Source organism: Mobula hypostoma, chromosome 23 (genome assembly GCF_963921235.1).
Source record: "Mobula hypostoma chromosome 23, sMobHyp1.1, whole genome shotgun sequence".
Taxonomy (NCBI): domain Eukaryota; kingdom Metazoa; phylum Chordata; class Chondrichthyes; order Myliobatiformes; family Myliobatidae; genus Mobula; species Mobula hypostoma.
Window position 1 is genome coordinate 58,843,085 of NC_086119.1, and position 26,898 is coordinate 58,869,982.

At 42.3% G+C, this 26,898-nt stretch overlaps 1 protein-coding gene across 4 annotated transcripts in view; it reads right to left on the bottom strand.

Moving 5' to 3' along the window:
• cabin1 (calcineurin binding protein 1) overlaps positions 1–26,898 on the bottom strand; it is a 693,325-nt gene that overhangs the window by 41,903 nt on the left and 624,524 nt on the right. For all 4 annotated transcript variants that reach the window (XM_063031768.1, XM_063031766.1, XM_063031767.1 and 1 more), the window contains exon 33: positions 17,395–17,674. In XM_063031768.1, coding sequence (XP_062887838.1) covers positions 17,395–17,674 — 280 coding nt within the window. The remainder of the gene's footprint in view (positions 1–17,394; positions 17,675–26,898) is intronic.

The window sequence follows — 26,898 nt, forward strand, 5'->3', positions numbered from 1 at the left end:
AGGGATGACTTACAGCGGGTTGAAAAGCTTGAGCATACAGACATTAAGAAGGTGTGCTGAAGATTTTGGAAAGCATCAAGTTGGATAAGTCACCAGGACCGGATGAGATGTACCCCAGGCTACAGCCTACTGTGGGAGGCGAGGGAGGAGATTGCTGAACCTCTGGCAATGATCTTTGCATCATCAATGGGGACAGGAGAGGTTCCGGAGTATTGAAGTGTTGCAGATATCGTTCCCTTATTCAAGAAAGGGAGTAGAGATAGCCCAAGAAATTATAGACCAGTGAGTCTACTTCAGTGCTTGGTAAGTTGATGGAAAAGATCCTGAGAGGCTGGATCTATGAATATTTGGAGAGGCATAATATGATTAGGAATAGTCAGCATAGCTTTGTCAAAGGCAGGTTGTGCCTTACGAGACTAATCGATTTTTTTGAGGATGTGACTGAACACATTGATGAAGATAGAGCAGGAGATGTAGTGTATATGGATTTCAGCAAGACATTTGATAAAGTACCCTGTGCAAGGCTTATTGAGAAAGCAAGGAGGCATGGGATCCAAGGGGACCTTGCTTTGTGGATCCAGAATTGGTTTGCTCACAGAAGGGGAAGAGTGGTTGTAGACAGGTCATATTCTGCATGGAGGTCGGTGACCAGTGGTGTGCCTCAGGGATCTGCTCTGGAACCCCTTCTCTTCCTGATTTTTTATAAATGACTTGGATGAGGAAATAGAGGGATGGGTTAGTAAATCTGCTGATGACACAAAGGTTGGAGGTGTTGTGGATAGTGTGGAGGGTATCAGAGGTTACAGCGGGACATTGATAGGATGCAAAACTGGGCTGAGAAGTGGCAGGTGGAGTTCAACCCAGATAAGTGTGAAGTGGTTCATTTTGGTAGGTCAAACATTATGGCAGAATATAGTATTAATGGTAAGACTCTTGGCAGTGTGGAGGATCAGAGGGATCTTGGGGTCCAAGTCCACAGGACACTCAAAGTTGCTGCGCAGGTTGACTCCATGGTTAAGAAGGCGTATGGTGCATTGGCCTTCAGCAACCATGGGACTGAAATCCAGACTGTGAGTAATTCCACTTTCCAGATAAATGGTCATCCAGAAGGTGAGAATTAACCTGAATCTCCTGCATGCTGCAGGATGCATATCCCATCGGACTTCTCCCTCTTCTGCCAAGTCACTACTTATTAGGATATTTATTAGGAACTGTAATGGCGGCACCAAACTGTGGTCTCCGTCAAGATTATAGCTCAGATTTAATTCTTCATTTTAAGTTCATTGGGTTTAGTGCCAGAGAGGGGATTAAGAGGTTTAGGAACAGGATGTGGGGGAGTAAGAGGTCAGGACTGTGCTCCACATTCAAAGTCTAGCAACGTGGAAGGGTAACAAAGGACACCCAGAGTCTAGGCCTCTGCTCTGCACTCAGTGTGATAAAGGATATCAAAAGTCAAGGTCTCTACTCTGAGCTCAAAGCCAGTGACGTGGATGTGACAAAGGACACCCCTATGATGTCAGACTATCCCAGAATAAGGGGTCCTGGGATCGGATGTCCATGCGAGCAGGAAGTGCGAGGGCTGGAGTTCAAACTGGAGTATGGAAACCTGTCATTAGCTGGTCCGGAAGTCGATACAGAAGATCAAAGCCTGAAGGTTGATTGGAAGTCTGGAAGTTGAAGCCTAAGGGCTGGAGACTGGAGACATGTCCAGGAGTTGGAGAACTGTGTGTGTGTGTGTGTGTGTGTGTGTGTGTGTGTGTGTGTGTGTGTGTGTGTCTTGTCTGTGTGTGTGTTCCATTCCATGTTGTTCTGCCAAGCATTGTGGTCATGCTATTTTGGTGGCACAGTAGCAGGCTGCCCCCAGCAAATCCCTAGATGTTAGTTATTAATTCTAATGACACTTTTCAGAATCAGAATCAGGTTTAATATCACTGGCTTATGTTGTGGAATTTGTTAAATTTGTGGCAGCAGTACAATATAATGCATGATAATGTAGGGAAAAATGAATTACAGTAAAAAAAATACATAAATCAAATTGTTAAATTAAATAAGTAATCTAAAAACAGAAATTAAAAAGTAGTAACATTCATGGTTTCAATGTCCATTCGGAATCAGATGACAGAGAGGAAGAAGCTGTCCTGAATTGTGAGTGTGTGCCTCCTTCCTGACAGTAATAGTGAGAAGAGGGCATGTTCTGGTTGTTGGGGGTCCTTAACAGTGGATATTGCTCCTTGAAGATGTCTTGGATACTACAGAGGCAAGTACCCATGATGAAGCTGACTAATTTTAGAATTCAATCCTGTGCAATACATTTCACTGTATGTTTCCATGTACATGTGATAAATCAATCTAAACCTGAATCCGATAATGTCTTTTGATTTATTGAAGGGGTGCGGGCTTCGCAAGCTGAGTCAGCATTTCATTGCCCATTCCTAGTTGCCCAAGAAGGTCGATGGTGAGCTGCCTTACTAAACTGCTGCAGTTCTTGTGGTCGGTATATCCACAATACAGGATTTTGACCCTACAAAAGTGAAGGAGCTGTACTATATTCCCGAGTCAGGATGGTGTGTAGCACAGAGGGCAACTTCCAGGTTCTGGTGTGCCCATCCTTCTGCTGTCCTTGTCCTTCTGCCTGGGTTTGGAAGGTGTTGTCTAAGGAATCTTGATGAGTTGCTGCTACAAACTGTGCATCAGTGGTGGAGTGGATTGTGGGTCGCTGCTGGGTTGTGGATGGGAGACTATTAAATGTCCTGTATGGTGTTGAAGATGCAAGTGGAGTATTCCATTACACTCCTGACTTGAGCTTTGTAGTGGCTAGGCTTTGGAGAGTTACTCACTACACAATTCCTCGGCTCTGATCTGGCTATTCCAGTTTAGTTTCTGGCCAGTGGTATCCATGGATATTAACAGTGGGGGAGGGGGGATTCAGTGATGCTAATTTCAAGTACAACTCAGTGCCCAAGAAGAGCAGTATGAACTGCCTTATCAACCATCATCCACTAGCACTCACATCTAAGGTGATGAAATGTTTTGGGATTCTGGTCACAGTTCTGGTCACCAACCTATAGGAAAGATGTTAACAAAATTGAGAGAGTACAGAGAAGATTTACTAGAATGTTACCTGGGTTTCATCTCCTAAGTTACAGAAAAAGATTGAACAAGTTGGGTCTTTATTCTTTGGAACGTAGAAGGTTGAGGGGGGGGGGACTTGATAGCGGTGTTTAAAATTATGAGGGGGATAGATAGAGTTGTCGTGGATAGGCTTTTTCCATTGAGAGTGGGGAGATTCAAACAAGAGGACATGAGTTGAGAGTTAAAGGCAAAAGTTTAGGGGTGACATGAGGGGGAACTTCTTTACTCAGAGAGTAGTAGCTGTGTGGAACGAGCTTCCAGCAGAAGTGGTTGAGGCAGGTTCGATGTTGTCATTTAAAGTTAAACTGGATAGATATATGGACAGGAAAGGAATGGAGGGTTATGGGCTGAGTGCAGGTTGGTGGGACTAGGTGAGAGTAAGAGTTCGACATGGACCAGAAGGGCCGAGATGGCCTGTTTCCATGCTGTAATTGTTATATGGTTATGTGGGAGGTTGGTCACGTCAACACCTATCATTGTAAGGAACTGGACTCACTGCAAATTGCCTATCACCTCAAGAGGTCTAAGGCAACTGCGATCTCGGTGGCTCTCCACACAGCCATGGATCACCTGGACAATATAAATATCTATGTTAGAATGCTGTTTATTGACTATAACTCAGCATTTAACACCATCATTCCTACGGTCCTGATTGAAAAGCTACAAAATGTGGGCCTCTGTACTTCCCTCTGCAACTGAATGCTCGACTTCCAAACTGGAAGACCACAATCTGTGTGGATTGGAAATAACATCTCCTCCTCATTGACAATCAACACTGGTGCAGCACAGGGATGTGTGATTAGCCCACTGCACTCATGACTGTGTGGCAAATGCCATCTATAAAGTTGCCGATGATACAACCATTGTTGGCAGAATCTCAGATGACAATGGGAGGGTGTACAGGAGCGAGATAGACCAGCTCGTGAAGTGCTGTCGCAGCAACAACCTTGCACTCAATGTCAGCAAGACCAAAGAGCTGACTGTGGATTTCAGGAAGGGTAAGATGAAGGAATACAAACCAATCCTCATAGAGGGATCAGAAGCGGAGACAGTGAGCAATTTCAAATTCCTGGGTGTCAAGATTTCTGGGGACCTAACCTGGTCACAACATGTTGACACAGCTATAAAGAAGACAAGACAGTGGCTATATTTCATTTAGTTTGAGGAGATTTGGCTTGCCACCTAAAACACTCAAGTACTTCCACCAATGTACCGTGGACAGCATTCTGACTGGTTGCATCACCAGCTGGTATGGGGGACGGGGGGCAACTGCACATGATCAAAGCAAGTGGCAGAAAGTTGTAAAATTAGTCAGCTTCATCATGGCCACTAGCCTCCATAGTATTCAGGACACCTTCATGAGAGTGGTGCCTCAGGAAAGCAGCTTCCATCATTAAGGGCCCCCACCACCCAGGGCATGCCCTTTTCTCACTGTTACCATCAGGAAGGAGGTACAGAAGTCTGAAGGCACACACTCAGCGATTCAGGAACAGCTTCTTCCCCTCTGCCATCCAATTCCTGAATGGACACTGAACCCATGCACACTACCTCACAAATTTTTATTTCTGTTTTTGCACTACTTATTTAATCGAACTAGTTAATATACATATATATACTTACTGTAATCCAATGTTTTTCCATATTTATCATGTATTGCATTGTACTGCTGCCACAAAGTTAACAAATTTCACAGCATATGTTGGTGATATTAAACCTGATCCTGATCAGGTGGTTGTGGGAGGCAGAGGAACTGTAGGATTGCCTTGAGTCAGTGGACTGGGCTGAGTTCAAGAACTCATCCGATGAGAGTGTCCCCACAAAATCGTTCAGGGTTTTCCTCAGCCCTGAATAAAATCCGGAATTTGCTGACAGAGGCATTCAAGTCGGAAGATCAAGAATGCCACAAGAGGTGCAGGTTGGATCTCTGGAATGCCATCTCTTGGGCAAAGTGGAGATCCTGTAATCAACGAGGGATGCTTGACAGCTGTGGCAAAATTTGAATGCCATAACCTCCTACAAGTTAAATCTCGCGACACAGGGGACAGTAGAGCTTTGCTTCCAGATGAGCTCAATCCTTCTATGCTCACTTTGATCACCAGAACAGGGAGGAGCCATTGCACACCTCCATATCTCCTGATGACCCTTTGGTCTCAGTATCTGAAGATGACGTGATGGCTGCCTTCAAGAGAGTGAATCCAAGGAAAGCATCTGGTCCAGACAGAGTACGTGGCCGAGTACTGAAGATCTGGGCTAACCAGTTGGCTAGGCTATTGACAGATATCATCAACTTCTCACTCTGGCAGTATGTTGAACCCACCTGCTTCAAGCAGACTTCAATCCTACAGGTACCCAAGAAGAGCATGGTAATCTGTCTAAATAACTATCGCCCAGTGGCACTTACATCCACAGTGATGAAGTGTTTAGAGAGGCTGGTGTTGAAGCATATCAGCTCCTGTCTGAGTGGTGACTTGGATTCGGACCAATTCACCTACTGAAGCAACAGGTCTACAGCAGATGGTATCTTGTTGGCTCCTCACACAACCCTGGCACATCTGGACAGCAAAGATGCTCTTTATCGATTACAGCTCAGCATTTAACACAATCATCCCCTTAAAACTAATCAGTAAACTCCAAGACCTGAGCCTCAATACCCCTTTGTGCAATTGGATCCTGGATTTCCTCACTTGTAGAGCCCAGTCAGTTCAGATTGGCAAGAATATCTCCTGACAATCTCCAGCAGCACAGGAGCACCATAAGGATGTGTACCTAGCCTCCTGCTCTATTCACTTGACACCTATGACTGTGTGGCTAAGTACAGCTCCAACACCATATTCAAGTTTGCTGATGACACAAGTACTGTAGGCTGTATCAAAGGTGGTGATGAATCAGCATACAGGAGGGAGCTGGAAAACTTGGCTGAATGGTGTAATAACATTCAATAAAGTCAGTAAGACCAAGGAACTGATAGTAGACTTCAGGAGAGGGAAACCAGAGGTCCATGAGCCAGTAATCATTGGAGGATCAGAGATAGAGAGGGTCAGTAACGTTAAATTCCTGGGTGTTACTATCTCAGAGGACCTGTCCTGGAACCATCATATAAATATTATTGTGAAGAAAGCGCGGCAGCTCCTCTACTTCCTCGGGAGTCTGTGGAGATTTGGCATTAATCAAAAACCTGGACAAACTTCTATTAATGTGTGGTCAAAAGTGTGCTACAGGCTGCATTAAAGCTCGGTATGGGAACACCAAAGCCTTTGGGTGGAAAACCCTACAAAAGGTAGTGGATTTGGCCCAGTAAATCAGGGGGAAATGCTCCCAACTATTGAACACATCTACATGAAATGTTGCCATAGAAAAGCAGCATCCTCACCACCCAGGCCATGCTCTTTTCTCGCTGCTGCCATCAGTAGAAGGTACAAGAGCCTCAGGACTCACACCGCCAGGTTCAAGAACAGTTACTACCCCTCAACCATCAGGCTCTTGAACAAAAGGGGTAACTACACTCACTTATGTTATATTGTTATTTCATGCTCATTATTTATTGCTATTTATTTATAGCTGCATTTGCACAGTTTGTTTACAGTTACTGTTCTATAGATTTGCTAAGTATTCACACAGAAAATGAATTTCAGGGTTGTATGTGGTGACTAACATGTATGCACTCTGATAATAAATCTTACTTTGAACACTATTTAAGATGTTTTGAGTTACAGATTCACTTATTTTTATTTATATTTTAATGCATTTTTCTTTCTCTTCTCTTGTTCTCCAAACTCTCAAACTTTACTCTTTACCTGCTAAACACAGCTTTATTCCATTCTAAATTCCCCAGGCACTTCCTTGGCCTTTGCTGTCAGTAACCACACCTCATCAAGTAGCCATTTGGTGCTGACCACCTGATTAGCTGCTACCTGATATTGCTCAGCAGTTGCTTATCACTCACTAACACAGTCAATGTAATTACAAGTTTAAATTACATTAAATACTGAATACAGACTCAAGATTAATTTTTAAAATGAGACCATACCCTCACCAATTCCCACATCCATTAAATTCCCAACCTTCACTTGCAAGGTCACAGTAAAAAAATTAGGGGCTTGGTCACTTTTGAAAAGTGGTAGCTTGGAGGTAAATCATAAACACAAGAGTTTCTGCAGATGCTGGAATTCCAGCGCAACACACACAAAATGCTGGGGGGATCTCAGCAAGTCAGGAAGCATCTATGGAAATGAATAAACAGTCAATGTCTTGGCCGAGACCCTTCATCAGAACTGAAAAGGAAGGGGAAGAAGTCAGAATAAGAAGGTGGAGTAAGGAGAAGGGAGACAAGCGAGTCGGTAAAGCCAGGTGGGTGGGGGAGGGGGATGAAGTAAGAAGCTGGGAAGCTGGGAGGTGATAAGTGAAAAAGGCACCGGATGGAAAAGAAGGAGCCTGATAGGAGAGGAGAGTAAACCATGGGAGAACGGGAGGGAGAAGGGGGGGGGGGTGATAGGCAAGTGAGAAGAAAAGGTAAGAGGCCAGAGTGGGGAATGGGAAAATTACCAGAAGTTGGAGAAATCAATGTTCAAACCTTCAAGTTGGAGGCTATCTAGATGCAATATGAAGTGTTGCTCCTCCAACCTAAGAGTGGCCTCAACACAGCAGACGAGGAGGTCATGGAGCAACATGTCGGAACGAGAATGGGGGATAGGAATTAAAATGGTTGGTCATTGAAAAACTCTGCTTTCTGTGAATGGAGCAGGGGTAAGTGCACAGCCGTTTTTATAATTATCAAGGAAAAGTGTTAAAAGGTTATCCTATTCTTCCAGAAGAGCCATAAGGTTTGGCTAACTTTAAAAGTGCTGATAAACTAAACGGAAGCAAAAATAGACGGTGATATACCTATCTCGAGAAATACGTATTATAATGTGGATTTTATATTACTCAATTTTTAAAAATTCATTTATTCATTCTTTTCCCCACCTAAATGAGAATATATACATGGGAGGAATACACAGGGAAACCATTTCTGTGCAATGGACACAGATTTTTTAACTTACTTTTATAGGTACTGCAGCGGGGGCCCTCAACTCACAGGTAGGAATGCCTATCCCCCACGGCTATACATTTCTTCTAGCTCAACCCAAGGTCATCTAGAGACCCCAGCCTTGGAATCACATCTTTGTTACCTTTTTTAAAAATTATTCGCGTTTCTTGGATCTTATTTGTTCAGGAAGTAGATCGATTAAGTTATATTCTGCAAATTTCAATGATATACTAAGGACAAAGTAAAATTCATTTCTTTTAATGTCAATGGGCAGTCAAGTGCACCAAAATTCTATCAAAAATGAAAAAAGAACAAGCCCATGTACAATAATTTTACAGAAAACTCACTTAAGTCATAATGAGCATGGAAAATTAAAGAGAATGGGCTTCACTAATTTGTTTTTCTCCTCATATAAATTAGGACATAGAAAAGGAGTTGCTATTCTCATCTCAAGCAAGCTCAATTTTGAAAAAGTATTTGAAATGGGAGATAGGGAGGGCAGATATATTCTGGTAAGGGGGAATATAGATGGAAATCTAGTTACTTTATTGAATATTTATGCACCCCCAGGAAGTGGTATTAGTTTTTTCCAGAAAATTACTAATATTGTGGTAACGGAAACAGAAGGTCTCTTGATATGTGGGGGAGACTTACATTTACAATTACAACCAAAGTTAGACTCTTCCAATTGAAAAACTTATAAACAAAGTCCTTACATAAGAAAGTTAACACTCTTTTTGAGGATGTTGGTCTAATTGATATATGGAGGGACCTCTTCCCCGACAGAAGGGATTACACTCATTATTCTGCCCCCCCCATTCCATATATACAAGAATAGACTATTTCACAACATTTGGAAAAGATAGAGACAAAATAATCACCTGTGGAATTGGGACAATAGATGTAAGTGACCATGCACCTATATATTTATCTGTTGATTTTGACTGACAACCAAAGAATACTATTTGGAAACTAAATTCAAGTCTACTCAATGATCCCTATTTTAAGGAACAAATTAAAAAGAAATTGGTCTTTACTTAGAATTCTATGATAATGGACAGGATTCACCTCCCATTCTATGGGATACTCTGAAGGCTGTCTTAAGAGGGAAAATTATAGCGATATCTTCATTTCAGATAAATGAACCACCTTGGGCACGTGGCCAAGTGGTTAAGGCGTTCGTCTATTTATCTCAAGGTCGCTAGTTCGAGCCTCAGCTGTGGCAGTATGTTCGTGCCCTTGAGCAAGGCACTTAATCACACATTGCTCTAGTCTGTGCGAGGAGTGTTGCCCTACACAGACTTCCAATCTGCGCTTTGTAAGGCATGAAAATGCCCAACGCAGGCCTCTCATGGTCTGAATCGACGTTCCCTCCCTTCATATATGAAAAAAATAAGGAATAAAACATTAGAGGAATTACAAAATAAGCTGAAGGAACTAGACAAAAACACAAATTGAGTTTGGCACAGGATACACTAGAGGAAATTTAAAAAATTAGGAATGAAATTAATAGTTTGGCTACACAAGAAATTAGAAAAAATTTAATGTTTCTGAAACATGAGACACTACGAAAGTGGATCTAAATCTATGAAAATACTGGCGTGGAAACTGAAAAAAAAAAAGCAGAAAATACAATTCATTGAATTAGGGATCCAAGAACAAAAATGATTTTTAAAAAAAGTGAAATTCAAGAAGCTTTTGAAATGTTTTAGAAAACTCTATATTCCAAAATTCCAGGGGGAAGCATAACCCAAATTGACACCTTCCTGAATTCTTTAGTTACCCACTTTAAGCAAAGAACAAAATAGAACGATAACTGCTGACATAACTGAAGCTGAACTAAAAACTGCAATTAGAAGGCTTAAATTAAGCAAGTCACCAGGATCAGGTGGATATAAGTCAGAGTGGTATAAAGAGTTTAGAAGTGAGTTAATCCCTGTTTTACTCCCCACACTGAACTGGGCTCTAAGAAAGGCACAAATGCCCCCCAGCTGGAAGGAGATGATAATCTCAGCGATACCGAAAGAAGGCAAGGATAAAATGGAATGTGGGTCATTTAGACCAATATCTGTTCTTAATGTGGATTATAGAATATTTACCACCATCATGGCCAAACGATTAGAAGAGTTTCTACCCACACTGATACATAATGATCAGACAGGTTTTATACAACATCGCCAAACACAAGACAATATATGAAGGACACTTCATGTTATGGATCATATAAAAAAATGAAATTGAAGCAATACTGATAAGCATGGATGCTGAAAAGGCATTTGATTCCGTTAATTGGAATTTTCTTTACAGAGTTTTACATTGATTTGGTCTACATGACAGAATTATTAAAACTATACAGGCACTGTACGACAATCCTACTGCCAGGATTGAAACCAATGGATATTTATCTGACAGTTTTACCCTAGAGAGGGGCACGAGACATGGTTGTGCATGGTCACCGCTACTCTTCGCATTATATCTGGAACCATTAGCTCAATACATCAGACAAAATGAAGGTATCAGGGGAATTACTATCAAAGGGACAGAGTATAAATTGCCCTGTTACGCGGATGACATTTTGATCTATCTAGAGCAACCAACATACTCTTTACCTCCTTTGAACAATATGGCCAATTATCAGGATACAAGATCAACATAGACAAAACCCAACTACTTTCATATAACTATAGTCCACCAAGAGAAATTGGAAGTAGATATCCTTGGGCATGGCACACAGAGTCTGTCAAATATTTGGGCATCATTATGCCAAAAGATTTGGCAAAATTATCGGAATGCAATTAACAGCCTATATATAAAAAAATTAAGGAAGATATAACAAGATGGAACCTAATTCCTTTTCTTGGTCTCAGTTCAAGGATTGAATCTATTAAAATGAATATACTGCCTAGACTACTATATCTCTTTCAGACCCTACCAATAGAGATTAACCAAAATCAATTTAATGAATGGATCATGATATATACGGCAAGGTAAAAAGCCTAGGGTTCGTCTCAAAACTTTGCAATTAGCCAAGGAAAAGGGGGGATGGGGCCTACCTTCTCTTAGAGAATATTATTTTGCAGCACAGTTGAGAGCCGTGATATGCTGGTGCAACCCATCATATGGCGCTCAATGGAAAAACATTGAGGAGAGGATACTTTCCATCCCCATACAGGCAATTTTGGCTATTAACAACCTACAAAGTTACATAAATAATACTGACAACCCGTGGGTGAAATGGACTCTTAAAATATGGAAAACTATTATAAAAGAATATAAACTAGAAAGAGACATTGCAATTCTTAAATGGCGTGCATATGACTCGGATTTTACGCCAAATAAACTGGATGCTAGATTTAAGGACTGGACAGCTAAAGCAATAACAGCTAATAATGGTAGTAGAATAATTTCAAGCGTGTATAAGGGTTTGTCAAATCTTAAAACACATTCGACTTCATACATTAAAACAAAATGGGAGAAGGAAGGAGGGATCATAATATCTGAGGAAGACTGGTCAATAATATGGAGGTATCAATGGAAATGTACCAGTTCACAGAAATGAAGGGAGTTCGGGTGGAAAAACTTGATAAGATATTTTATTACTGTGACGCCAAACCAAGCTATCGGACAATTGATGCTAATGAGAGAGATAAGAGAGACAATGGAGAAACATTCAAAATGCTAATAAGAGAGGAGAGAGAGATTAATGGAAAAGAAACACAATTCAGAATATTGACAGACCGGTTGCTTTGAACCTGAACGGTTTGATGGACAGGTGATACCCCGGCAGGGGATAAAAAGAGCAGGTTCGCTAAGGCACGACACACCACGAGACAACGAGACCCTGGAAAGAGCACTGTGCCCCCACAAGTGGTGGGAGTTTGGAAGTCCAGTTTGCGGGAACCAGCCATAGGCTCACAGGGTGTAAAGGTACGATCGGTGGGAACCTGGTGTGTGTGTCCGCCCTTGCCTGGGTTCTGGGTTCACCGCGGAAGAATGATCGTATCCGGAATGAAGGGGTCACAGTCGGTGACCACAGCGGGATAGAAGACATCAAAAAGGGTCTGCCCAAAACCAACTGCGAAGACATCAAAGGTCTGCCTGAACCAAATTGCATCCCCCCCCCCTCTCTCCAACGGTACAACAGCGATTACTGCGAACTGCACTAAGCTGAAATGAACTCTGCGTCACTGTAAGACTGATCATTTTACCCCTAGACTGCGATAGAGCTTGGTTGATTCCTATTACCCTAGTTCTGTGTATAGGTGTGTATTATCATTGCTAACCTGTTACATTTATATCCTTACGATTAGAGCACTGTATTATTTGTTTCTTTAATAAAACTTTATTAGTTCCTAGTAATCCAGACTCCAACGAGTGTTCCATTTCTGCTGGTTTGGCAACCCAGCTACGGGGTACGTAACATTACACCCTCTCAGAAATCCCATTATGATAGTAACCTCCGTGTTTGCTGGATAAATTGTGGAAATCAAAATGCAAACCATTATCATATTTTCTGGGAATGCCCCGTTATCAAAGGCTATTGGAGTGGGATACATAATGCCCTACAAGACATCTTTAAATGTGAAATACCCTCAGAGAGTAAGACCATATATTTGGGTATATACCTCAAGAATGGTTGAAAAGAGGTAAATATTTAATGAATGTACTCTGGTGGCTGGTAAAAAGACTCTTACCAGGAAATGGTTATCTCAGGAGAGCCCAACTTTAAATGTATGGATGGAAATTACAATGGACATTTACAAAATGGTGAAGATAACAGCATCTATTAATCATAAGTTGGAACAATTTTATTCATACTGGAAAAAATGGTTTAACTACATAACACCTCATAGGCCTGATTTTATTCTCATAAGTCAGTGAATATGTTGTAAAAAAAAAGATCACTCCCTGCTCTGTACATAGTTTTCTTCTTTCAGTTGTTCTTTCTTGCCTCTCCTTTCTATAAGTGTAACAAAACCAAATTTCCCTCGGGATTAATAAAGTATATCTATCTATCTATCTACCTCAGATAAATATTATGTGGGGATTTGTGACAGATATGATTATATGATATATATGTACAGTATCTGAAATACATCTTACGGAAATGTTTGTTTGATGATGAAATTCAATAAAAAATAAACTAGAAAAAAAAAGTTTATCCTATTCTCAGATTCAAATATCTAAGATGAAGCCGAAACATGAGAAGTTGAACTGATGAGATGACCGATGACTCCTGTTGCACGGACTATTAAATATAAATTAGAAGAAACATAGAAACATAGAAAACCGACAGCACAATACAGGCCCTTCTGCCCACAAAGCAGCACCGAACACGTCCTTACCTTAGAATTACCTCGGCTTACCCATACCCTCTATTTTTTTTAGGCTTCATGTATCCATCCTGGAGTCTCTTAAAAGAACCTATTGTTTCCTCCTCCACCACCGTCGCTGGCAGCCCATTCCACGCACTCACCACTCTCTGCGTAAAAAACTTACCCCTGACATCTCCTCTGTACCTACTTCCAAGCACCTTAAAACTATACCCTCTTGTGTTAGCCATTTCAGCCCTGGGAAAAAGCCTCTGACTATCTACATGATCAATGCCTCTCAGTATCTTGTACACCTCTATCAGGTCACCTCTCATCCTCCGTCACTCCAAGGAGAAAAGGCAAGTTCACTCAACCTATTCTCATATGGCATGCCCCCCATTCCAGGCAACATCCTTGTAAATCTCCTCTGCACCCTTTCCACATCCTTCCTGAAGTGAGGGGAGCAGAACTGAGCACAAGTGGGATCTGACCAGGGTCCTATATAGCTGCAACATTACCTCTTGGCTCAATCCCACGATTGATGAAGGCCAACACACCGTATGCCTTCTTAACAACAGAGTCAACCTGCATAGCAGCTTTGAGTGTTCTATGGACTCGGACCCCAAGATCCCTCTGATCTTCCACACTGCCAAAAGTCTTACCATTAATGCTATATTCTGCCATCATATTTGACCTATCAAAATGAACCACCTCACACTTATCTGGGTTGAACTCCATTTGCCACTTCTCAGCCCAGTTTTGCATCCTATCCATGTCCTGCTGACAGCCCTCCACACTATCTACAACACCCCCAACCTTTCTGTCATCAGAAAATTTACTAACCCATCCCTCCACTTCCTCATCCAGGTCATTTATAAAAATCAAAAAGAGTAGGGGTCCCAGAACAGATCCCTGAGGCACACCATTGGTCACCGGCCTCCATGCAGAATATGACCCATCTACAACCACTCTTTCTCTTCTGTGAGCAAGCCAATTATGGATCCACAAAAAACAAGGTCCCCTTGGATCCCATGCCTCCTTACCTTCTCAATAAACCTTGCATGGGATATCTTATCAAGTGCCTTGCTGAAATCCATATACACTACATCTACTGCTCTACCTTCATCAATGTGTTTAGTCACATCCTCAAAAAATTCAGTCAGGCTCATAAGGCACGACCTGCCTTTGACAAAGCTATGCTGACTATTCCTAATCATATTATGCCTCTCCAAATGTTCATAAATCCTGCCTCTCAGGATCTTCTCCATCAACTTACCAACCACTGAAGTAAGATTCACTGGTCTATAATTTCCTGGGCTATCCCTACTCCCTTTCCTGAAAAAGGGAACAATATCTGCAACCCTCCAATCCTCTGGAACCTCTCCCATCCTCACTGATGATGCAAAGATCATTGCCAGAGGCTCAGCAATCTCCTCCTTCGCTTCCCACATTACCCCGTGGTACATCCCGTCCAGTCCTGGTGACTTATCCAACTTGATGCTTTCCAAAACCTCCAGCAGATCCTCTTGCTTAATACCTACATGCTCAAGCTTTTCAGTCCGCTGCAAGTCATCCCTACAATCGCCAAGATCCTTTACCGTAGTGAATACTGAAGCAAAGTATTCATTAAGCACCTCTGCCATCTCCTCCAGTTCCGCACACACTTTTCCATGTCACACTTGATTGGTCCTATTCTCTCTGTCTTATCCTCTTGCTCTTCACATATTTGTAGAATGCCTTGGGGTTTTCTTCCTTAATCCTGTATGCCAAGGCCTTCTCATGGCCCCTTCTGGCTCTCCTAATTTCATTCTTAAGCTCCTTCCTGCTAGATCTTCTAGATCTCTATCATTACCTATAATCTTCCAGATCTCTATCATTATCTGTAATCTTCTAGATCTCTATCATTACCTAATGACTATAAATTGCACATTGCAGATTTAGACGGAGATGTAACGTATAGATTTTTACTCCTCATGTATATGAAGGATGACACAATGGTTGGGGGTATGCTGATGACACAAAGGTTGGGGGTGTTGTGGATAGTGTGGAGGGCTGTCAGAGGTTACAGTGGGACATTGATAGGATGCAAAACTGGGTTGAGAAGTAGCAGATGGAGTTCAACCCAAATAAGTGTGAAGTGGTTCATTTTTGTAGGTCAAATATGATGGCAGAATATAGTATTAATGGTAAGACTCTTAGCACCATGGAGGATCAGAGGGATCTTGGGGTCCGAGTCCATAGGACACTCAAAGCTGCAGCGCAGGAGCCGAGAGGTAATGTTGCAGCTGTATAGGACCCTGGTCCGACCCCACTTGGAGTACTGTGCTCAGTTCTGGTTGCCTCACTATAGGAAGGATATGGAAACCATAGAAAGGGTGCAGAGGAGATTTATAAGGATGTTGCCTGGATTGGGGAGCATGCCTTATGAAAATAGGTTGAGTGAATTTGGCCTTTTCTCCTTGGAGCGACGGAGGATGAGAGGTACCTGATAGAGGTGTACAAGACAATGAGAGGCATTGATCGTGTGGATAATCAGAGGCTTCTTCCCAGGGCTGAAACGGCTAGCACGAGAGGGCACAGTGTTAAGGTGCTTGGAAGTAGGTATAGAGGAGATGTCACGGTTAAGCTTTTTATGCAGAGAGTGGTGAGTGCGTGGAATGGGCTGCCAGCGACAGTGGTGGAGGTGGATGGTCTTTTAAGAGACTCCTGGATAGGTACATGGAGCTTAGAAAAATAGAGGGCTATGGGTAACCCTAGGTAATTTCTAAGGTAAGGACCTGTTCGGCACAGCTTTGTGGGCCGAGGAGACTGTATTGCGCTGTTGGTTTTCTATATTCTATGTTCTAAGGATGTAAGTAATAAAGCCAATTCCATTCAATAACTCTAAAAGATTTCACATTCATAAATTGGAAGAAACAAGGGTTCTGAGTTAAATATAAATTTAAGGGTTTATGAGATAATGGAAAATTGAGCCTAAAGACCACCTTGTAGTTAAGATTTGCAGTTTCGATTGTTAATTAAGCCACTGGCATTCACCCAGAGGAAAAGTACTGGAAGCATTGTCAACATCTGGGATGCTTGAAAAGAAATTGGAAGAAAATCCTCTGTTCTCTTTCTGAATGAGAAGAAATGTTACTGGGTAAGAAAAGAATACTCTTTGCAACCATCTCATTACCGTTGTTGCATGTCAGCTCAATACATACCAATCCTAAAACACTGTTTCAATCTGAAACATCCACAATTTCTTTCCTCTCACAGACGCTATGCGGCCTGCTGAGTTCCAGCAGAACATTGCCTGCTGCTCCAGATTCCATCATTGGCAATTTCGAGTCTCCAAATAATCCTGTTAGCCCTCTACACTTACTGTTGCCGCTCAATATTAGCTCTAATTTACACAACATAGATAGCCCTCCAGCCTCCTCTATGCTGCACTGTAAATACTTTAAATCACTTTTTATAATGCTGTTTACATTGCAAACATATACTAATAGTTATGCACATTTTATTCCATACAACTTTATTTTTATATAATTCTTTACTATTGTTGAATGTTGGTTTTTGTTGCATGTCACACCTTGACCAATTGCACCACAGCAAATTTCTAATACATGTAAATGTATATAGTGAGTAAAATTGATCTTTGATCTGCAATTTAATTATCCTGTTTTTTTCATTTCCTATCTCCATAGTCACCTCCAGTTCTAAAAACTCCTCAAAATCCCCCAAGTTATTTTAATCCAATGTCTTGCATCATCCTTCCACCCTCCCTTTCCTCCCTAAATTCTGAACTAACCTTCGCAGATCTTCCACCTTTTCACCTGTCAGATGATCCTTCTCTAAGGCCCCATCTCTTAGGCTGCGTACATTTTTCCTTAAAGCTCTGGGAAACACATTGTGAAGCTTGCAAGCTGCTGTAGGATTTACCTTGAGTGAGGTACGCCGTACTGGAATGTGTCTCTGTAGATTGGGGTTCGGTGTCCCGCCCCGTTGGCAGTGATGTGACCTCAGAACCTCGCGTCTCACCTTGGGCCATGTGGCTTAACCTCATTTTAGGTTGTAAATCAGCTGGCCTGACGTTCTCAGACACCACTGTGCTGGGCGTCGTCAAAGTGGGAGCAGATGGGGATATGGTGCTGGATGTAGAAGGGAAGAAGCTTTCCTTACAGTCCTTGGAATATTTTGGCGTGGTTGGCGTCTCTCCAGACTGCAAGAAAGTTGAATGAAATTTAACTTAAGATATTTTATCGCAAAATTCAAAATATATCATACACCTAGTTGCCAGAGGACAAGATGACAGATTCATCAGTTCATGCAACTGTGGAGAGAGAAACAGAGTTAACATTTCAAGAGTTTTCATCAAAACTGCGGATGTTAGAAACCAAGTTTTAAGTGACAGAGAAGGGTGGAGAGAACAAAGGAACTATCCGTGATAAGATGAAAGCAGGGGTTCCCAACCTTTCTTATGCCATGGACCAATACCATTAAAAACAAGGGGTCCACGGATCTGAGGCTAGGAATCCCTGGGTGAAAGACTAACAGAGACTAAACTGTATAAGAGCTGAGGCATGATGGCAAACTGGATCCAAAAGTGGTTTAGTGATAGATGGCAGAGAGTAGTAGTAAGCAGAAGAGATTCCACAGATGCTGGAAATCTTGAACAATACACACTAAATGCTGAAGGTATTCAGTAGGCCAGGCAACATCTATGGAGGGGAATAAAGAGTTGACATTCCAGGCAGACTCTTCATTAAGACTGGAAAGGAAAGGGGCAGAAGCCAGAAAAAGAAGGTGAGGGAGGGGGAGAGAGAAAGGAGTATGAGCTAGCAGGTCCTGGAATCATTAACAAGTGATGTATTGCAAGGATCAGTGCTTGGTACTTTGCTGTTAGTGATAAGCTTTAATAATTTGGATGAGATTATAGATGGTCTGATCAGAAGGCTTGCAAATGACACAAAAGTAGTGGGGTTTGTAGATCATGAAGAAAGTTGTCTAAAGACGCATAATAGAAGGGTGGGTGGAGAGGTGACAGATAGAACAATCCAGACAAATGTTAAGACGATGCACTTCGGGAGGTCAGATTCTGTGGGGAGATGTGGAGTAAATGGTTGAAGTACAGCGAGAGAGATTGAGACGTGATGGAGGCCAGGTCTTTGGATGTATTTAAGGCAGAAGCTTAACAGGTTCTTGATTGGACACGGTATCAAAGGTTAGAGAGAGAAGGCCTGGGAGTGTGCTCAGCGGAGGGGAAAAGGATCAGTCATGATTGAATGGTGAAGCAGACCTGATAGGCCAAATGGCCTAATTCTGCTTTTATGTCTCATGGTCTAAATGGCAACTTAGGTACATAGGATAGTGAAGAAGGCACTTGATATTCTTGTCGTCATAGGCCAGAGCATTGAGGATAAGTAGTGTTGCAGTTGTACAAAACATTGGACAAACTGATTTAGAGTACTGTGTACACTGCAGGAAGGACGTGATAGCAATAGGGAGCGTGCGGAAGAAATTCACCAGGAGGTTGCCTATTTTGCAGGACTGCAGTTAAGGAATAGATTAGGTTTATTCTCATTGGAATATAAGAGGTTGACCTTAAAAGTTTATAACATTATGAGAAGCATAATGTTATAGGTTATCTAGTCAAAGTCTTTTCCCCAGAGCAGGGGAGTCTAGAAGTATACAACATAGACTTAAGATGAGAAGGTAAAAATTCATAAGTGATCTGAGGGGTATGTTTTTCATACGGAGAGTTATGAATATCTGGAAATATCTGGAATGAGCAATTGAATTATGACATTTAAAGGATATTTGACAGTAATTGAATAGGAAAGCTGTAGAGGGAAATGGGCCTTATGTGGAGGAGATGTAAATGGGAAATGAATGAAAACAAAGATTATAAAACATTGAACACTACAGCACAGCACAGATCCTTCAGCTCTTCCCTCCCACATGAGCCTTCATTTTTTTTTAATCATCCACATGCACGTCTTGGAGGGCGGTGCGACAAATTGAGGGCAAAGCAGCGAAAATATCACCCTTCACTCCATTAACCGGCAGTCCAGATTTTCAGCCTGGCATAATGGATTCTGGATTTAAACTTTGGATTTCTAAGGGTATTTTCCATCTAGGAGATTTGTTTGATGAAGGAACGATGATGTCTTTTAGTTAAATAGTACAGAAATTTGAAATACCCAACAAGGATCTTTTTTGCTTCTTTCAGATAAGAGATTATATACAGAAGAAAACATCATTGTTAACTGATTTCTATAGTTCTGACATAGAAAAGATGGTGTTTTGTTCTAAGGGTGAAGTCTCTATTAGTAGTTTTTACAGCATCCTGAGAGAATGTTCTTGTGGAGAGACTGAGCAGCTGGGAAGGGTCTGGGAGGAACAGCTGAGAGTAGAAATTACAGCTGAAACATGGGAAGACATCTGTGATAATGCAAAGAAGATTTCAGTTTGTAATAGAACTAAAGCATTGCAACTCAAAATTCTGCATAGAGCCCATCTGACTCCAGATCGTCTCTCAAAATTTAAGACGTGGGTTTCTCCAATGTGTTCTAAGTGTAAAGTAAATACGGGAACTTTCACCCACTGTTTTTAGACTTGACCCCAACTTCAGGCATACTGGAGCGATTTTTTTAGATTATGAGAACACTCAGTCCTCTTTTATTGTCATTTAGAAATGCATACATGCATTAAGAAATGATACAATGTTTCCCCAGAGTGGTATCACAGAAAACAGGACAAACCAAAGAATAACACTGACAGAACCATATAATTATAACATATAGTTACAGCAGTGCAAAGCAATACCATAATCTGATGAAGAACAAACCATGGGCACGGTAAATAAAGTCTCAGAAGTCCCCGAGTCAATCGACTCCCGAGTCCCCGATAGCAGGCGGCAAAAGGGAGAAACTCCCTGCCATAAACCTCCAGGCACCATCAACTTGCCGATGCCTTGGAAGCAGCCGACCATAGCCGACACTTAGTCCATCCATCGGAAAACTTCGAGCTTCCGACCAGCCTCTCCGATACAGCCCCGGCCGCTGAAACAAGCAAAGCCGAGGATTCAGGGCCTTCTGCTCCAGAGATTCCGGTTACTACACAGTAGCAGCGGCAGCGAAGAGGGCATTTCCGAAGTTTTCCAGATGTTCCTCCGTGCTCTCACGTCTGTCTCCATCAAATCAGAATTGTGCGCGGTCCCCTACGTGTCGTGCCGCCATCTTTTCCTCCTCCTCCCATTTTGGGTGAGATGGAAAAGATTCTGAAGATGGAGCTTGAACTGTACCCGGTGTCTTTTCTCTTAGGCTTACCCATCAGTCGTATTATTAATGCACATCAGAAAAAACTTTTCAGCATCCTGACTTTTTGTGCGAGGAAGAACATTTTACTTTGTTGGATATCCGATAAGGCCCCTGGACTTTTTGGTTGGCGTAAATTAATCATGGAATACATTCCTTTGGACTTCTTGACATGTATGGTACACTCAAAAACATATAGTTTTCATTAAATATGGCAACCTTCTCTGCAGTATATAGATGTAAACCTGTCTGCTATACTATTAAGGGCTTTTGTATAGAATGTTGTGGTGAAGTCTATATTTTGATGGAAGTGTTCTGATACCTGATATCTGTGAGGGGAAGAAATGTAAAAAGTGTATCTGGAAATTGAAAGTTTTGTTATGCTGAGCAAAAAAATAAAAAAAATCATCCACATGCCTGACATTTCTTAAATGTCCCTGATGTATCTGCCTTTAACATCACCCCTGGCAGCACATTCCACAAACCACCATTCTCTATGTAAAGAACGTACCTCTGACATCCCCTCTATACTTTTCTCCAATCACCTTAAAATTATGCCCCATCATATTAGCCATTCACCCTGGGAAAAAATCTCTGGCTATCCACTTGATCTATGCCTCTTATTATCTTGTACACCTCTATCAAGATCCCTCTCATCCTCCTTCACTCCAGAAAGAAAAGCCCTAGCTTGCTCAACCTATTCTCATAAAACATGCTCTCTACTCCAGGCAGCATCCAAGTAAATTTCCTCTGCACCCTCTCTAAAACTTCCACATCCCTCCTATAATGAGGCAACCAGAAGCGGACACAAATTTCCAAGTGTGGTCTAACCATGGTTTTATAGAGCTGCAACAGTAAAACAAATGCTGGAACTGTGATATACTGTACATGCTGCAAACACAAGATTACAAGAGGGAATGCTCAAAATGGTGATCTAAGTTTCCAGTTGCTTACCACTTCGCCATCACAATCCCGCAATTTCTTCTGTCACCGTTCCAACTAAGCCTATCACAAACTCAAGGAATAGAGCAGAGGTGCTTGACGAAGCAGACTCAATTTACGATGGGTCTCACCAATGTAGAGGGGGCGCATCATGAGCACTGGATACATTAGAGAACCCCAGCAGATTCACAGGTGAGATGCTGGAAGTCCTGGAGGGAATGTTTGGGGCCCTGAAAGGAGGTGAGGGAGGATGCGAACGGGTAGGTGTAGCACTTTGGCTGCTTGCATGCGAGGACAAGTGCCACAAGGGAGATAAGTGGAGAGGGACAAATGGAGAGGGAATCACAGGAGTGATCCCTGTGGAAAGCAGAGTTGGGGGGTGTGGAGAGGAGGGTAAAGATTCGTTGGGTGGTAGGATCCCTTAGGAGATGGCAGAAGTTGCAGAGAATAATGTGTTGGATGCAGAGGCTCATGGGATTGTAGGTATTTTATTTATCTTTATAAAAAGAATGAGTGTATCAGAAACCATTGCTGAGTCAGTGAACAGTGGTGAGAAATGCCATCATTCTGGACATGGTCTCTATTAATAGAAAAAGACGGATTCCTCGTTACACATGGAAGATCCTGGAAGGGGATCTCAATATCAGTTCAGTTTCACAGCTGGGGGGAGGGGTGGTCTGCTTTACAGCGCCAGCAAGCAGTAATCTGGGTTCAATTCTCACCTCACCGCTGTCTGTAAGGAGTTTGTACATTCTTTCCACGACCGCATGGGTTTTCTCTGGGTGCCTCCATTTTCTTTCACATTCCAAAGATGTATGGGTTAGGATTAGTAATCTCTGAGCATGCTGTGTTGGTGCTGGAAGCATAGTGAAACCTGTGGGCTGCTCCCAGCATAAGTTAAAATCTTTCTCCAAAGATACCTGAATGATACATGGCCCTTCTGAACGCTGATGGGTCACATACTCGTGGTTAACGACGAAAGCATGGGGTAGAGGTTGCTCAGAAGCAGCACACAATGGAATTTATGAGGGCACCAAATATAGTGAGTGCCTGATCTTTATGTAGTTTTCACAGACTGCTTTTCTCATGAAGACTCTGCACACTGAACTCTACACAGTAAAAGGAATGCTTGTTTGAAGCACATATTGTTTGTGGAAATTAGAATATTTTAAGGAGGCACTGAAAACTGAAGTGTTGAATTATTTTAACAGCATGCTGCCTAGATTCATGCCAAGCTCTGAAAAAATACAAAGGGCTCTGCCTAAAGCATGCTTAACTCCACTAAGGTCTGAATCAGCAACTTAAAAATGCTAATGAACACAGCAATTCCCCACTTGAACATAAATCAGGCAAATATTTTGTGTGTATAAAGTTGAGGAAGCCTATGAAGCCACATAAAATCTAGAATGATGCTGCATGCTATAGACCACAGTCAAATTTATTGTTATATGCATAACTAGAGTTATGCACAGGTGCAATAAAAAACCTGATCAGGGCACAACAGCACGGAAGCAGGTCCTTCAGTCCATCTAGTCCAGGCCAAACTATTATTCTGCCTAGTCCAATCAGAATAGCCCTCCCATTCATGTACTTTTCCAAACTTCTCAAGTGTTGAAATTGAACCTGCATTCACTACTTCCGCTGAAACCTTGTTTCACACCCTCACCAGACTCTGAAGAAGTTCCTCCTCAACTTCCCTTAAATATTTCACCTTTGACCCTTAGTAACTCAGACTTGTCACTATGCAAAGTGTAGCGATCTTGCCTGAAGAGGCAAAGCACGATGCTCTGAAGGACAGACTCATCACTATGCTGTTCACTGTCTGGTTAACAGTAGGAATGTGGGGGGGATGGAAGATCATCAGTCATTAGTACATATTTCAGGAATGGGAAAGGAAATGAGCAGGCTCACACCTCGTTGCTCCGGACAGATTATTTCAAAGATAGTAATATTGATGAAGTGTTGGGAGCAAGGTGCCAATAGCAAAAGTGCTTGTGCTAGTGATGTTATGAGTAAAAAAACTGAGATCTCTCTTTGATTGATTAAATCAGCAAGATGATTTACTCTATGATAATAATTCCTTAACAGGGATATGGTCTAAAGTGACAGATAGGATAAACATAACGCAAGCCTTATAAATACAGAATGCCTTTCTGTTTTACCATAGGTTAATGAAGCCCATTTAGAAGCAGCTATGGGAAATCTGCACAGGGATATTTGAAAGGTTTACATGATAAATACATGATCTCCAGGAGAGGCACTTCCACCACCTTCATTCTGGTGCTGTTCTTAAATGTCAATCACTGCCTTCACTTCCTAGAGCCTTCAGAAAAAGCGTGTTTTGCTTGCATCAAATTCTCCTCACTGTACCCTTCCAGCAGCTCTTTCCTCCATTCTCCTCCTTACTGACACAGATTCAGTGAATCAGATTCAGAATCAGGTTTAATATCACATGTTGTGAAATAGTTAATTGATTTCTACACCTGTAGCTGATAGAATCACTATAAAAAAAACTAATGCAACTTTACTTTAACATTTGTAGTACAATTTCCTTTAGGAACTAAATTTTGAATGGAATAACAGATTAGCTACCTTTAATTATTTCTCCAAATACAAGAAATCCTAGAGCAACACATGCAAAATGTCCTGTTTCGAGCTGAGACCCTTCATCAGGACTGGAAAGGAAGGGGGAAAGGCAAGAGGACAAGCTAGAAAGTGTTAGATGGGTGGGGGAGGGGAATGAAGAAGCTGAGAGGTGATAAGTGAAAAAGGCAGTTCTGGAGAAGAAGGAATCTGATAAGAAAGTGGAGCAAGGGAGAAAGGGAAGGCTGAGGGGCGCCAGGGGGAGGTGATAGGCAGGTGAGGAAAAGCAATATGAGGTCAGAGAGGGGAAATGAAGAAGAGGGAAGGGGCTGGGGAAAAATTTACTGGATGTTGGAGAAATTGATGTTCATGCCATCAGGTTGGAGGCTACCTAGATGGAATACGAAATGTTGTTTCTCCAACCTGAGAGTGGTTTCATCATGGCATAAGAGGAGCCCATGGACCACAACTCAAAACAGGAATGGGAATAGGAATAGGAATTGAAATGCAAACAACAGGAATTCTGCAGATGCTGGAAATTCCTGCAGCACACATCAAAGTTACTGGTGAATGCAGCAGGCCAGGCAGCATCTCTAGGAAGAGGTACAGTCGACGTTTCAGGCCGAGACCCTTCGTCAGGACTAACGAAGTGTGAAAATATCGACTGTACCTCTTCCTAGAGATGCTGCCTGGCCTGCTGCATTCACCAGCAACTTTGATGTGTGTTGCAGGAATTGAAATGGTTGGCCACTGGAATATTGTGCTTTTTGTGGATGGAGCTGAGGTGTTTGACAAAACGGTCCCCTAATCTATGTCACTCTCACCAATGTGGAGGAGTTGCATTGGGAGCAGCAGATACAGTAGACAATCCAACAAATTCTCAGGTGAAGTGTTGCCTCACCTGGAAGGGCTATTTGGGGCCCTGAATGGAGGTGAGGGAGAAAGTGAATGGGCAGGTGTAGCATTTCTGTTGCTTGCAAGGATAAGTGCCAGGAGGGAGATTAGCGAGAAGGGACAAATGGTCATGGGAATCACAGATCCTCGTGGAAAGTGAAGAGTGGAGGGGAGGTAAAGATGTATTTTGTGGTAGGGTCCTGTTGAAGATGGTGAAAGTTATGGAGAATGATGTGTTGGATGTGGAAGCTCATCGGGAAGTAAGTGAGGATAACTGGAACTCCATCCTTGTTGAGGCAGCAGGAAGATGGGGTAGGTGCGGATGTCTGAGAAATGGGGGAGATGCAGGTGAGGATGGCATTAATGGTGGAAGAAAGGAAACCTTGTTCTTTGAAGGAGGAGGACAACTCTGATGTTCTGGAAAGTAAAACCTCATTCTGGAATAGAAACAGCAGAGATGAAGAAACTGAGAAAAGGGAATGACATTTTTAAAGGAGACAGGGTGAAAAGAGTCAAGATAGCCATGGGAATCAGAGGGCTTATAAAAGGCATCAAAAAGATTGTCTCAAGAGATGGAGAGAGAAAGATTGGGAAAGGGAAGAGAGGTGCCAGAAATGGACCAAGTGAATATAAGAGCAGAGTGAAAGTTGGGGGCAAAGTTGATAAAATTAACAAGCTCAGCATGAGTGCATGAAGCAGCGCCAGTGCAGTGCAGGAAGAGTTGGGGAGCATTACTAGGGAAGGCATGGAACATGGACTGTTCTACATAGCCAATGAAAAGGCAGGCATAGCTTGGCCTATGCTGGTGCCCATGGTTAGACCTTGAGTCTGGAGAAAGTGGGAGGAGCCGAAAGAGAAAATGTTGAGGATGAGGGCCAGATGGCGGAGGACGGTGATTGAGGGGAACTTGTCAGGTCTGTTGGCCAACGAAACAGCAGGCATAGCTAGAACCCCGAAGATTTCTCTAAATTTCTCTTAAGTATTCATTTTCCACACAGAAATACATGGTCTATCACATAAACATATCACTAAGTTTGACAGTCTGCTCTGCATATTTGTTCTGGACATTTGTTTCAATTAAAAAACTCTTAGAAAGGCTCATGGATGACAGAAAAATGGAGGGCTATGTAGAAGGGTAAAGTTAGTTTGATCTTGGTTGACACAATATCATGGGCTGATGGGGCTGTATTGTGCTGTAATGTTCTATGTTCTAAGGTCTAGATTTCTGATGGCTGGTGTGAAGGTTGATAACAGAGAATGGTACAGGTGCCCCCCGCTTTTTGAACGTTCGCTTTACGAAACCTCACTGTTACAAAAGACCTACATTAGTACCCTGTTTTCGCTTTCAGAAGGTGTTTTCACTGTTACGAAAAAAAAAGCAGCGTGCGGGGAAAATCAGCGCGTGAAAAAAGGCAGCGCGCACCCCGAGCAGCCGCTCTCCCCCAGATTCGGAACGGATTCTCGCCGGCATTGCTTAAACACGTGCCTGTGAGCAGCTGTTTGCAAGATGAGTTCTATGGTATCGGAAAAGCCTAAAAGAGCTCATAAGGGTGTTACACTTAGCATAAAACTAGACATAATTGAGCGTTTCGATCATGGTGAACGAAGTAAGGACAAAGTGAGTTTAGCTTGTGGAAGCTGACGAAGATGATGTTGAAGAGGTTTTGGCATCCCATGACCAAGGACTGACAGATGAAGAGCTGATGCA